The sequence below is a fragment of the Hemiscyllium ocellatum genome, chromosome 4, assembly GCF_020745735.1.
Source record: "Hemiscyllium ocellatum isolate sHemOce1 chromosome 4, sHemOce1.pat.X.cur, whole genome shotgun sequence".
NCBI lineage: Eukaryota > Metazoa > Chordata > Chondrichthyes > Orectolobiformes > Hemiscylliidae > Hemiscyllium > Hemiscyllium ocellatum.
Window position 1 is genome coordinate 106,949,420 of NC_083404.1, and position 14,395 is coordinate 106,963,814.

At 42.7% G+C, this 14,395-nt stretch overlaps 1 protein-coding gene across 1 annotated transcript in view; it reads left to right on the forward strand.

Annotated features, from left to right (window-relative positions):
* Positions 1–14,395, forward strand: part of LOC132815482 (unconventional myosin-Id-like) — a 143,060-nt gene that overhangs the window by 57,355 nt on the left and 71,310 nt on the right. The window contains exon 13 of the mRNA XM_060824445.1: positions 1,884–1,958. Coding sequence (XP_060680428.1) covers positions 1,884–1,958 — 75 coding nt within the window. The remainder of the gene's footprint in view (positions 1–1,883; positions 1,959–14,395) is intronic.

Genomic DNA, 14,395 nt, shown 5'->3' on the forward strand with positions numbered 1-14,395 from the left:
TAATCTCCAGCATCTGTAGTTCTCACTTTCTCCTTCTCAGAATGTGGTCATGACTCAGGGTCTTTGCAATATCCACTTCCTTCAGCCATTCCTTGATTTCATATGGAGTGAATCGAATTGGCTGAAGTTTGGCATCTGAGATTTTCAGAACCTCAGGAGGAGGCTGAGCTGGATCATTCACCTTCTTGCTGATGATTCTCATAAATACCACAGTCCTGTCTTTTGCACTGATGTCTAGGCTCCCCTACTCTTGGTTGGGGGGGGAAGATATTTGGGATCCTCCTTTTCCAATGACTTATTTACTCTTCTAGCACCATTGACAACTGAATGTGGCAGGGCTGCAGAGCTTAAATTTTATTTGTTGTAACAATGTTTAGCTCCATCAGTTACTACTTATGCTGCTTGATACATAAGTAGTCCTGTTTGGTAAGCACCAAGCTGATCTCATTTGTAGCTATGCCTGGTGCTGCTGCTGGCCTGCTCTCCTGCTTTCTCCATTGAGCCAGGGTTGATCACTCAAATCGGCAATACTGTTAGAGTAGGGGATATGCGGTGCAAGTGTGAGCTTATGTATCAGAAAGTCTGGATTGTGTTGACTGTCACCTTCTCTGGGTGTCTCCTACTCACTGCATCCTACCGTGTTACACTACCCAAGACCTCAGTAAAATATCGAGAAAATGCTGAAAGTTTGTACCCATAGGTTTATTTGTTTACAGTGGCTCACTACCCCACATTTTTCCTGGCTGCCTCCTTCCCTCCCTTCCAATCTGTACTTACCCCTTTTTCTCCATTTGTTCTCTTCTCCTCCTCCATACAAGGATTGCATTTGTCATCTCCGGGACACCCGCATCAATCAACCCCACCACCCAATGGCCGAACATTTAAACTCCCTCTCCCACTCTGCCGAGGACATGCAGGTCCTGGGCCTCCTCCACCACCACTCCTTCACTAGAGGGCATCAATGTGGACTTCACCAGTTTCGTCATTTCCCCTCCCCCCCACCTTATCCCAGTTTCAAACTTCCAGCTCATCACCGTCCTTATGACCCGTCCCACTTGTCAATCTTCCTTCCAATCTATCTGCTCCACCCTCCCCTCCAAACCTATCACCATTACCTCCACGTCCATTCACCTATTGCACTCTCAGCTACCTTGCCCCCAGCCCCACACCCCCTCCCATTTATTTGTCCAACCCCAAGGCTACCAGCCTCATTCCTGATGAAGGGCTCCTGCCCGAAACATCAATTTTCCTGCCCTTCGGGTGCTGCCTGACCTGCTGTGCATTTCCAGCACCATTCTAATCTTGACTCTAATCTCCAGCATCTGCAAGCTTCACTTGTGCCTTGTCTAACTCATGGCTTTGTGCAACTTCATGGGCTGCATGATCCTAATGTCATCCCTATCTTTGTATGCTCCTCTTCCCTTTCCATCCAGCTCTCACAATTTCTGTCTGCCTTTCCTATAGCTTATCGATAGATGCTCTTAAAAGGTGGGAATATATTCAGTACAATTGAATGGCTTGCTAGACGACTTCTGAGGGCTGTTAAGAATTAAATATAGTGTGGGGATCTGGATTCACACATAGGTCACACTGAGTAGGAATGGGAGACTTCCTTCCTGAAAATACTTTGCTAAAGAAACTTCCCAATTTTGTGTTACAAATTTCTAGCTTGTTTATCTTTCTTATGTGTATATATTTATATTAGACATATATCCACCAAAATTCACTATCTGGATCGCAGTAAAAGAATGGACCCTTGACTTAGATGTTGGAGTTGGGAGTCAGTTTGTATTGTTAGACCTGCATATATCCATTGACTATAATCTAAGAGAAGAGAAGCAATGGACATTCGAACTAAAGCCATGCTTTATGTTTGGGTTCAGGTACTCAGTGGAAGGCTTCATTGATAAGAACAAGGACACACTCTATCAAGACTTCAAACGTCTAATGTACAACAGGTGAGGATGGGGCTCAGAGTTCCAATTACTGCAGTGTCTCTTTTGTACTTATTTAGGATTTAAAGTTCACGATAGTAAAAGGCAACAGTCCATTCCATCTGGTACTGTATGGGTCATGTGTCACTTCCTGTAAGGTTTTACCACCATCAGGTATTAGATGGCTTGCGTGTGTCTCAATAGCTGCTCTTGAACATGTGCACTACAAAATAGATAAAAGGCTATGATTCACTCTTGCCAAAACTAATCAATTAGACCTCTATTTGCAAAAAGCAAATCTAGTTTGCCTCCAAAACTCCATTCACGGCACTTCAAAGCAATGTGGAGCTTACAAAATACTTTCGGATTTTTAATTTTTTTTTGAAACGTGCATTACAAAAATACTTATTGAAATAAATACTCCATTAATAAGGGAAGCTAGCAATAATTTCAAGATGCCATAAGTCTGGAAAGGCTTAGAGTGCATTTCAAATTGAAGAAGTTTATAAAAATAATAATGAAAAATCTCAAGGAGAATATGAGAAAACAAGAAAGGAGTTTGATAACAACGAGCAGGATATTCCCTTCCTTGGTGCGCAGGCAAAAGGATGAAAACGTCGGAAAAATACAGCGCGAATGAAAAAAATCAAAATTAGAGATTGAGAAAATGTTTTGCAATTTTATCTTTTCACTTTTAATATTGACTTCAGAATCTCATTATTGAGCAGCTTTGACCTTATTTCCATGCTTTTGCATCTTATTAGCCCAACATGCCTTTGTCTATGCCACTTCTAATGATCTTGTCATAGAGTCATAGAGATGCACAGCATGGAAACAGACCCATTGGTTCAACTTGTCCATGCTGACAAGATATCCAAAATAAATCTGGTCCCACTTGCCAGCATTTGGCCCATGTTTGTCTAAACCCATCTTATTCATATACCCATCCAGATGCCTTTTAAATGGTGTAATTTTACCAGCCTCACTTCCTCTGGCAGTTCAGTCCATATATGCACCACCCTCCTCATGAAAAAGTTGCCCCTTAGGTTCCTTTCCCCTCTCACCTTAAACCTATCCCCTCTAGTTTTGGACTCCCCCATGCCAGGGAAAAGAACTTGTCTCAAAGGCTCCAGAGAAAACATCTCCAAACTACTCAGCATCTCCCTACAGCTCAAATCCTCCAATCCTGGCAACATCATCCTAAATCTTTTCTAAACCTTTTCAGGTTTAATGACAGAATTCTTATAGCAAGAAGACCAGAATTGCAAACAGTCTTCCAAAAGTAGCCTAACCAATGCCCTGTAGAGCCGCAGCATGACCTCACAATTCCCTTACTCAATACATTGACCAATAAAGACAAGCATTAAAAAAACCTTCTTCACTGTCCTGTCTATCTGCGACTTCACTTTCAAGGAACTATGAACCTCTTTGTTCAGGAACATTTCCCAGGACCTTACCATTAAGTATACATGTCCTGCCCTGATTTGCTTTTCCAAAATACAACACCTCATATTTACCTAGATTAAACTCCATCTGCCACTCCTCAGCCCATTGGCCCCTTATATCAAGGTCCCATTGTACTCTGAGGTGATCTTCGCTGTCCATTATACCTTCTATTTTGGTGTCGCCTGCAAACTTACTCACCAAACCTCTGATGTTCACATCCAAATCATTTATATAAATGATGAAAAGCAGTTGACCCAGCACTGATCCTTGTGGCACTTCATTGATTACAGGCCAAAAGTCTGAAAAGCAACCCTCCACGACCACCCTCTCTCTCCGACCTTCGAGCCAATTCTGCAAATGGCTAGTTTGCCCTGCACTCCATGTGATTAGATTACTTACAGTGTCGAAACAGGCCCTTCAGCCCAACAAGTCCACACTGACCCGCCGAAGCGCAACCCACCCATACCCCTACAGTTACCCCTTACCTAACACTACGGGCAATTTTACATGGCCAATTCACCTGACCCGAACATCTTTGGACTGTGGGAGGAAACCGGAGCACCCGGAGGAAACCCACGCAGACACGAGGAGAACGTGCAAACTCCACACAGTCTGTCGTCTGAGGCTGGAATTGAACCCAGGTCTCTGGTGCTGTGAGGCAGCAGTGCTAACCACTGTGCCACCGTGCCGCCCCTAACTTACTAACTAGATTACCATGAGGAACCTTGACTGCCAACCTGAAAAAAGACCCATTTATCCCTTCTGTCTGCCTTCTATCAATCAACCAATTAGTCAATCATCTATACAGGCCAATATGCTGCTCTAACACCATGTGCTGTTAGCCCATTTAGCAGCCTCCTGCATGCACCTTGTCAAAGGCATCCTGGAAATCCAAACAGATCTCTTCCACTGGCTCTCCTTTGTCTGGCTTGTTTGATTGCACAGGAAGGGTGATGGTGAGCCTGGTTGCACAATTAGCAAGGTGGAGCATTAGTGATGTGAAACTTGACAGAGAAAGGTAATTCTCAGCCATTGCAGAGAGGGCACCATGAATCTCACTTGACAAGAGACAAACTGAACATGGAAAAATCTGGAGTAAAAGCCGAAAAAATACCATATCGGAGACAAATTGAATTCTGAGATTGGTAAGAGTGAATGAGTAACAGAAATCAAAGTTCCAGCCTCTGTTGGCATATATCTTGCAAGGATGGAAATTATCATATTTTTTATATTATATAAAATCATATTAAATATTATATGTTGAAGGGTGACCAATCTAGTTTTATAAAAGACTCATCAGGGCAATTGGGGAAAACCTTAGGATCTCATTAACGAAGAAATGGCAACATATCTAGATGACTGTAACCTGAAATCCATATTGAGGAGGTTGCAAATATTATAAGGGAAAATGCATTGCATATGGTGTGCATGATTTTAAAAAGTCTTTGACAAATATGTACATGGCAGGCTAATGGACGAGCTTAAGCTTAGAATTAGCAAAGGTAAAGTCACTATAGTCCGACAGACCAATTTCTCATGTTCAGTTCAACTGTTGTATTGAGTACAGGAGTTGGGAGGTCATGTTGCGGCTGTACAGGACATTGGAATATTGCGTGCAATTCTGGTCTCCTTCCTATCGGAAAGATGTTGTGAAACTTGAAAGGGTTCAAAAAAGATTTACAAGGATGTTGCCAGGGTTGGAGAATTTGAGCTAAAGGGAGAGGCTGAACAGGCTGGGGCTGTTTTCCCTGGAGCATCGGAGGCTGAGGAGTGACCTTATAGAGGTTTACACAATTATGAGGGGCATGGATAGGGTAAATAAGCAGTCTTTTCCCTGGGATCGGGGAGTCCAGAACTAGAGGGCAGAGGTTTAGGGTGAGAGGGGAAAGATATAAAAGCGACATGCGGGGCAACTTTTTCACTCACAGAGGGGGGTATGTGTATGGAATGAGCTGCCAGATGAAGTGGTGGAGGCTGGAACAACTGCGACATTTAAGGGGCATTTGGATGGGTATATGAATAGGAAGGGTTTGGAGGGATATGGGCCGGGTTCTGGCAGGTGGACTAGATTGGGTTGGGATATCTGGTCAGCATGGACGGGTTGGACTGAAGGGTCTGTTTCCATGCTGTACATCTCTATGACTCTCTAACTCTTGTCAGGTGAGATTCATGGAGTCCTCTCTGCAATGACTCAGAATGACCTTTCTCCAACAAGCTTGGCGTCATTAATTCTACACCTCATTAGTTATGCTCTTCATCACCGTTCCAGTGCAATTAGACAGGAAGAGAGGCAGAAGTACTTACCACTACCTTATAGAACCATAAAACCTTGCAGCTTTGTCAAGAGGAGGTCATGCCTGGCAAATGACAGGTTGATAGGAAAGAATTGATGGAAAGATGAGACTGGATGGGTCGAAGTAGACTGGTTCCAGTAGCTGATATGAAAATTTAGAACACAGAGTAGGTAAATGTTTTTACCCAAAGTCTCATGAGATTTTGGAATTCACTTCCAGGATTAGCTATTCAGCTAACAAGAAAGGAGAAAAAGGGAATTGACATGCTATGAGAATGGTAAATGAGATTAGGGCTATTTTTCTTCCATGTAGGTTAATAGACTATTGTCTGTTGTAATTTGCATTATACTCCTTAGAGACTTAATTTACAAGAGTGAACTGAATAAGAAGAATTCCAGCTTTGCTTGACATTGCCAACCAGCCATGTCCAAAAGATCATTCTGAATGCTCGATCCCTGATTACAGCCGAAGTGATTTAGCCATCACATTTTGTTTAGCATAGTGGTTAAGTTTTGTTCCATTACTCAGCCACCTTGTCATCAATACAGATCTGTCAAAGTGGCACAGTGGTCAACACTGCTGCCTCACAGTGCCAGGGACCTAGGCTCAAGACCAGTCTTGGGTGACTGCGTGTGTGGAGTTTGTATATTCTCCTTGCGCTGGATGGGTTTCTGCTGGTGCTTTGGTTTTCTCCCACAGTCCAAAAATGTGCAAGTTAGCTGGACTAGTTGTGCTAAATTGACCAAAGTATTCAGGTATGTGTAGGTTAGGTGCGTTAGCCATGGGAAATGCAGGGCTACAGGGATAGGTCTGGGTGGGATGCTTTACACAGAGTTGGTGTGGAATCGTTGGGCTGAATGGCCTTTTTCCATGTTGTGGAGATTCTATGGATTTCTCCCTGAAAGATATAGTACTATTAATAATGTTATTCTGATAGATTTTAAGATCTCAAATAACCTAATTTAACACATTTCATTCAGTTGTAGAAGTTTTGGTTATGTTGGGGTTGTTGTTGGGATTAATGGTAGTGAGCTTCATTATACACACAACTGTATGGTTCCATAAAACAACTCAAACATGGGCATTAATAAGAGATTTTATCTGAAAGCACTTTTTTTAAAAAGTTGTTATACTTAAAATGTCCATCAGAGGGCACTGAGACCATAAAATGAATACTGACAAATTCTTTGGAGACAAAGTGAATCGGCTCTGAAAGCGTGGAGCAAGATACATAACTAACCGGTACCTTCAGCTGCCAATGCAAGGAGGATGCAAATATCATGCTGCCTGATCACAGGAGGCATTCAAGACTTATCCCATGCCTCAGTGCAATACTCACGCTCCGTCCTCATGCCCATTGACATCCTTATTTTTATTGAATATATCTATTTCTTACTTAAATATATTCACTGACTTGGAATCTACAGTCTTACGTGGTAGAGAATGCCACAGGTTCACCACTCTCTGAATTAAGAAATTTCTCCTTACCTCAGTTCTGCAGTAGCCTACCCTGTGTCCTGAGACAGTGACTCCCTGTTCTAGACCCCGCAGATAGAGAGAAGCATAATTGCTACATCCAGTCTGTCCAGCCCTGTCAGAATCATATAACTTCAATGAGACCCCCTCTCATTCTTCTAAACTCTAATGAACAGAGGCCTAGTCAACCCAATCTCTCCTCCTGCGACAATCCGATCATCCAGGAATCAGTTTGATGAACGTTTGCTACACTCCCTCAATGGCAACTAAATCCTCCCTTAAGCAAGGGGACCAAAACTAAACACAGTACTCTAGGTGTGGTCTCACTAAAGCCCTGTACAGCTGCAATAAGATTTACATACTCCTGTACTCAAAGCCTTTTGTAATAAAGAACATATCATTTATCAACCTTACTGTTTTCAGTGACTGATGTAAATGGACACCCAGATCCCTTTGTACATCACAATTTCCCAAGCTATCATCATTTAAATAATACTCTGCCAATCTGTTTTTCTAACCAAAATGGATAATTTCACACTTACCCACACAATACTGCATTTGTTATGTACTGCCCACTCACTCAACTTGCCAAATTGCCCTGAAACGTCTTTACTTCCTCCTCATTACTCATAATCCCATATACTTTGAGTCATCATTAAACATGGAAATATCACATTTCACCTAAATAATTTATATAAAGGTATTGTGAATAGCTGGAGTTCAAGTGCTGGCAAATACTTAGTGAGACAGAGTCATAGAGATGGACAGCATGGAAACAGATCCTTCAGTGCAATTTGTCCTCGCCAACCAGATATCCCAGATTAATTTATTCAATTTGCCAGCATATGACTCATATCCCTCCAAACCCTACATGTTCATATACCCATCCAGATGCCTTTTAAATGTTGTCGTTGTACCAGCTTCTACCACTTCCTCTGGCAGTTAATTCCATACATGACCATCATCTGCATGAAAACATTGCCCCTCAGGTCCCTTTAAATCTTTCCGTTTTCACCATAAACCTATGTCTTCTATTGTTGAATACCCCTAAATTGGAGAAAAGATCTTGACTATTCATCCTATCAATGCCTCTTATGACTTCATAAATCTCTATAAGGTCACCCTTCAGTCTCTGACACTCCAGGGAAAATAACCCCATTTTCAGCATCTTCCTAAATATTACTAAATACCTCTCAATTAAAACATATTCCTGAGAGGAAGAGGAATTGTAAGAAAGGTGAAAAATCACCCATGGCTTAACAAGGAACTCAAGGATAACATAAAGGCAAAAACTAGAGCACATCATACTGCAAACGTTAGTGGCACTCTGGAGAACTGAGAGAACTTTAAACATCAGCAAACCATAACTAAAATCAAAATCAAAAGAATTAGGCTGAACTATGAAAGGAAACTAACAGAAAACATTAGTACTGATCCCAAACGTTTCTACAAGTCTGTAAAAATGAAGAGAATAGTGAAAGCAAATGTTGGCCTTTAGATGATGAAAAAGACAAGGTAACAATGCTAAATTCAGAAATGGCAGCAGCACGAAACTGATATTTTATTTCTATTTTCCCAGTGGAAGATAATGATTTCTTCCCATAAACTACAGTTCCTAAGAAGGAACTTGGTGAAATTACTCTAACTAGGAAGAAGATATTAAGCAAACTGATGAGATAAAAGGCAGATAAAATCCCTGGCACCAGATAGCCTGCACCTAAGGTATTAAAGGAGTTGGCAGCAGAGATAGTGAATGCGTTAGTTATGATATTCCAAAATTCCATGGATTCTGGAAAGGTACCAGTGGATTGGAAACATGCTAGTGTGACACTCTTATTCAAAAAAGATGTGCAACAAGTATGAAACCATAGACCAGTTAGTTTGACCTCAGTAGTAGGGAAGTTGTTGAATTCAACCATAAAGGAGGAGATAAGTGAATACTTGAAAAAAAACAAAGCTCAATTCACCAGTGTCAGCATGGTTTCATGAAGGATAAGTTGTGCTTGACAATCTTGCTGGAGTTCTTAGAGAATGTAAGAGCAAAGTGGATACTGGGGTCCAATGGATTTGGTATATCTAGACTTTTAAAAGAATTTGACAAAGTACTACATTAAAGATTAATCCAGAGGCTAGATCCCAGGGTGTTAAGGACAGCATTGGCTTGGATAGACAATTAGCTGACTGGCATAAAACAGAAGGTTGGTATAAATAGGTTCGTCTCTGGACCTATTTATGGTCTTATGGGTGGTGAACTGTAATTAGCAGGGTTCAGTTCTTGGATCTCAATTATTTAAAACCTATATAAATGATCTGCGGGCAGGGATAGAATGTAACATAACAAAATTCATGCGCAATATTAAAATAGGTGAGAAAGCATGCTGTGATTAGGTGATAAAGAGTTTACTGATGGATATTAATAGGCTAGGAAAATGGGCCAGAATCAGGCAGATGGAGTTGAATGCGGATAATTGTAAGCTTGTTCATTTTGACTGGAAAAATAAAGGGGAAGATTTTTATTTAAATGGAAAGCAAATTCAAATTGTGTCAGTGCAGAGGGATCTAGGCATTTTGTGCACAAATTGCAGAAAGTGGGTATGCAAGTGCAGCATATAATAAGGAAGGCGAATGGAATCCTGACAGTTATTGCTTATAGAAGAAAAGAAGTGCTGGTACAATTATTTGGAGAGACCACATTTGGTATATTGCATTCAGATTTGTTCTCCTTACTTGAGGAAGGACATAGTGAAACCAGAGGCAGTTCAGAGAAGGTTCACCAGATTAATTCCAGGGATGAGAGGGCTGTCATACAAGGTGCGGTTGAAAAACTCAGGCTTGTGCTCGCTGGAGTTCAGAAGAATGAGGGGGGATTTGATTGAGGGAGAGAAAATGCTAAAGGGGGATTGATAAGTTAGACGTTGAACAGATGCTCCACCTTGTGGGACAAAGAGGTCATAGATATCGAGGGCGAGGATACAGGTTCAAAACTGAGATGAGGAGAAAGAAACTCCTTCTCTTAGAAGGTTATGAATCTGTGGAACTCACTGCCCCAAAGTGCAGTGAAGGCACAATCAATCAATAGATTCAAGAAAGAAGTAGATATGTTTCTGATGAAAAGTGGGACAAAGGGCTATGGGGAGCAAGCAGGAGAGTGGAGCTGAGACCAGGATAAGATCAGCCATGATCATGTTAAATTGCGGAATGAGCTTAAAGGGCTGAATTGCCTACTCCCACTCCTAATTCCTATGTTCCTATGATCCCCTGCAGTACCTGACGGCCATCCACTCCAAAAAAATCAATCTATTCATGGAATGGCATCTTGGGGTTGCAAACTTCTGCAAGGCTATCACAACTCAAAGTTTACCGTGCTTCTTAAAGTCAGTTTGCACCTGATAAAGGGGAAGGTGCATTTGGCTGTATCAAGCACAGGAAGTGCCTGGAGTCGTGTGTGTGAACAAAAAGAATGGTGTACAATAACAGAGGCCATGCTCTGATGGTCCAAGAACAAGTACTAGAGCCTCTTTACAGAAGAAGAGAGATTGTCTGTCCATGGGGGAACTAGAGGCCTTCCAGATTGACACTACATAGGCACTGTGAGCAGACAGCTGTAACAGTCAATGCCTAGTGTGGAGGCCCTAGCATGGCAGATTTCCTTTCTCTGGGACATCAATGAACCAGCTGTGCTTTTGCAATAATCAGCAATAACGTCACCATTTCTGAGATATGTTTTCAATTCAAGATTTATTCAGTGAATTAAAATTCCCCACCTGCTGGGTTGGGATTTGAACCTGTATCCACAGAGCTTTAACATTTTCCTGAGCTTCATGATTACTAGCTGAAAATCTGTTGCTGGAAAGGCGCAGCAGGTCAGGCAGCATCCAAGGAGCAGGAGAATCGACGTTTCAGGCATGAGCCCTTCTTCAAGAATGAGGAGAGTGTGCCAAGCAAGCTAAGATAAAAGGTAGGGAGGATGGACTTGGGGGAGGGGCGTTGCAAATGCGATAGGTGGAAGGAGGTTAAGGTGAGGGTGATAGGCCGGAGTGGGGGTGGAGGCAGAGAGGTCAGGAAGAAGATTGCAGGTTAGGAAGGTGGTGCTGAGTTCGAGGGTTGGCACTGAGACAAGGTGGGGGGAGGGGAAATGAGGAAACTGGAGAAATCTGAGTTCATCCCTTGTGTTTGAAATGTTCCGCAAGTAGGCGGAACTTTGGGGAGACAGGCCACATACTTGCGGAACATTTCAGAGAACACCTCTGGGACACCTGGACCAACCAACCCAACCACCCCGTGGCTCAACACTTCAACTCCCCCTCCCACTCCACCAAGGACATGCAGGTCCTTGGACCCCACCATTGCCAGACCATAGCAACACGACGGTGGAAGAAGAGCGCCTCATCTTCCGCCTAGGAACCCTCCAACTACAAGGGATGAACTCAGATTTCTCCAGTTTCCTCATTTCCCCTCCCTCCACCTTGTCTCAGTCCCAACCCTCGAACCACCTTCCTAACCAGCAATCTTCTTCCTGACCTCTCCGCCCCCACCCCCACTCTGGCCTATCACCCTCACCTTAACCTCCTTCCACCTATCGCATTTCCAACGCCTCTCCTCCAAGTCCCTCCTCCCTACCTTTTAGCTTAGCCTGCTTGGCACACTCTCCTCATTCCTGAAGAAGGGCTCATGCCCGAAACGTCAATTCTCCTGTTCCTTGGATGCTGCCTGACCTGCTGCGCCTTTCCAGCAACACATTTTCAGCTCTGATCTCCAGCGTCTTCAGTCCTCACTTTCCCCTTCATGATTACTAGTCCACTAACTTCATTAGTGTGTAACCATCTCCTCCACATGGTCTCACGTGAGTGTAAAAAGCATAGCCTTACAACTAAGCGCCTATTGCGTGGACAATTCACCAGCCCATCTTCACTCACTGACCAACAATGGATCAGACTTCATATCCATAGCTTCATCGTACTTAGCATTGCTGAAAGCCTCACACCCACATCTTACAGACACATGATCAGCTATTCAGCAAATACAGGTGTATCACAACTGGAGGAAGCACCATCTAACTGGCAGTTAATAGGTTGCATGTCCTCCCCCAACAGCGATAGCATTGGCCATCATTAGAGTGATTATGACTGAGACCATGCTAGGTGGCAAGGCTAAAACTACTGATGATGGTGGTATCTGCACAAATGAACTTTTTTTTTCTCAAATCCCAATTGCTCCTCATTCACAATCTCTGTAGACTTACAAACTGAAGATGGTGTAAACATGCAACTCCTGCCTTTCCCTCACCTGCACTCACAATAACCCTTCCCTTGTGCATTTCTCCTTTCAGATACTTAAGAGCTGCCTGCTCATCAAGCAGCGGTGCAGGAGTAAGAAGGGGCAGAGGAAGAAGAAGTTGATGAAGCAACACCGTCACTCACTCTGACTCTCACAGCCATCAATTCAGATACTGACTGTCTATACTTTAGAGAAAGGCTTAGAGGCTGGATCAGCATGTGGTGAGATATCAGACAAAACCAGCCTGCTCCCAGAGGGGAAGGAAAGCATGGTGTCAACCTCATAGACTCTGCTGCAGAGGATTCAGATAGGAATTCATATGGGGCATTATAAGAGCAGGCTGATGGGCATGCAGAGCAATGTGTGGTACATTGACAGTTCTACCATCTATTCCATGTACAATGCTAGTGACTATGAAGAATTCCAGTAGAGGTTTCACATTAATGGTTGCAGGAATGGAGTTGCTGGGCAATTGCACTGTCATACCCTGAACCCTATCATGATGCAATGTCTAGGGCTGCCATATTAGGTTTCATTGCAACTCAAGCAGAATCCACTCATTGTCTTGGTGCTGTAGTGGAAGCTCAGACTAAAGTCACGCTACCTTGTTGTACACATGCTGTCATCATGGCTTCAGGTTCCAGTGTTAAAAGAGCTTGCAGCGTTCCACTGGATGTCCTCCAACACATTGATAAGGTTTCTCCAGTGTCACTCTGGGGGCAGTGACGATGGAACACAACTTGCTATCCTCTCTCAGAACACTAGCATTCTTTCTCCTACTACTGTTACTGCCCATACTGAGATGGTGCAGTCAAATCTGATTCTTTAGATCCACAGCTGCTTGGGCTCAACCTGCAAGGACATCTTCAGTTGCCCCAAATAAATGTCAGTAGCGTTCCACTGACCAGGCTGTAGCCACAAGGATGATAAAGGCACATGGTAGACTGACAGGAAGGGAATACACACCGGTGATGAGTTGACTTTCTAATGGAATGCTGGATGGTTCATTTATAAAGTTATAAAAATGGTATTTGGAATGTGTTGTACTGGCTTGTATTTCACCACTATGGTCCCTATAGTGATCAATAACAGATGGAAGGCAACATATTTGATGTTGGTGAATGGAAAATTAATCTTGAAATGATTACTTCTGCAGTCAGATGAATCCAACGTAGACAGTCTGGCTGGAAAGGAAATGTGCTAGTTGTGACCTCCATTCCTCCCCCTTTCTCCTCCATCTCTTGCTCCTTGGCTGATCAGTGTCTACCTGATGACCCCATGATGTTAAGATTGTGCAGGGTTATATAGAGTGATGGATCAGAAGGAGTTAATACTTATGTTACGTTGAGCTCCACTCAATCTAATGGTGCATATGGTTTTTGATTGGAAACAGTTAAGTTCTGTACAAGTAACTAAGGGAGAGATGTACTATGTACAGCAGCTAGAAGTCCTCAGTGATTATGCCTGTTATCTCCTGCTATCATGAAATAAATTATTTTGTTATGTAAGATAAGTGCATCATTTGTTTAGAATTAACATCTCAGGTCCTGTGATCTTTCTTCAGAACAGAAAAAATCAGTTTTGAGGAAGGGTCACTGGATTTAAAGCGTTAACTGTGCTTTCTCTCCAAAGATGCTGCCTTAACCCGCTGAGTTTTTCTGAAAAATTCTGGTTTTGTTTCTGATTTCCAGCATCCACAGTCCTTTGGTTTTTATTTTGTTTGGAAGCTAATTAGTGCTGTTTTATTACTATCGTGCAATAAATGACCTTGTTATGTGAGACATTAGATTCCTCAATGGTTTATTCTCTACCACTGAAAAGTAGAAAGGCTCTGTGTAGAGAAGGGAGGATTAGTTGCAGCAGACTAACAAAACCAGAATACCACAGGCGGGTGAGAATGGTATCCGAGAATATGACCAGACCATAATCGATTGTCATTCAGCTCTGCAGTATTGCGGCAATGTACCA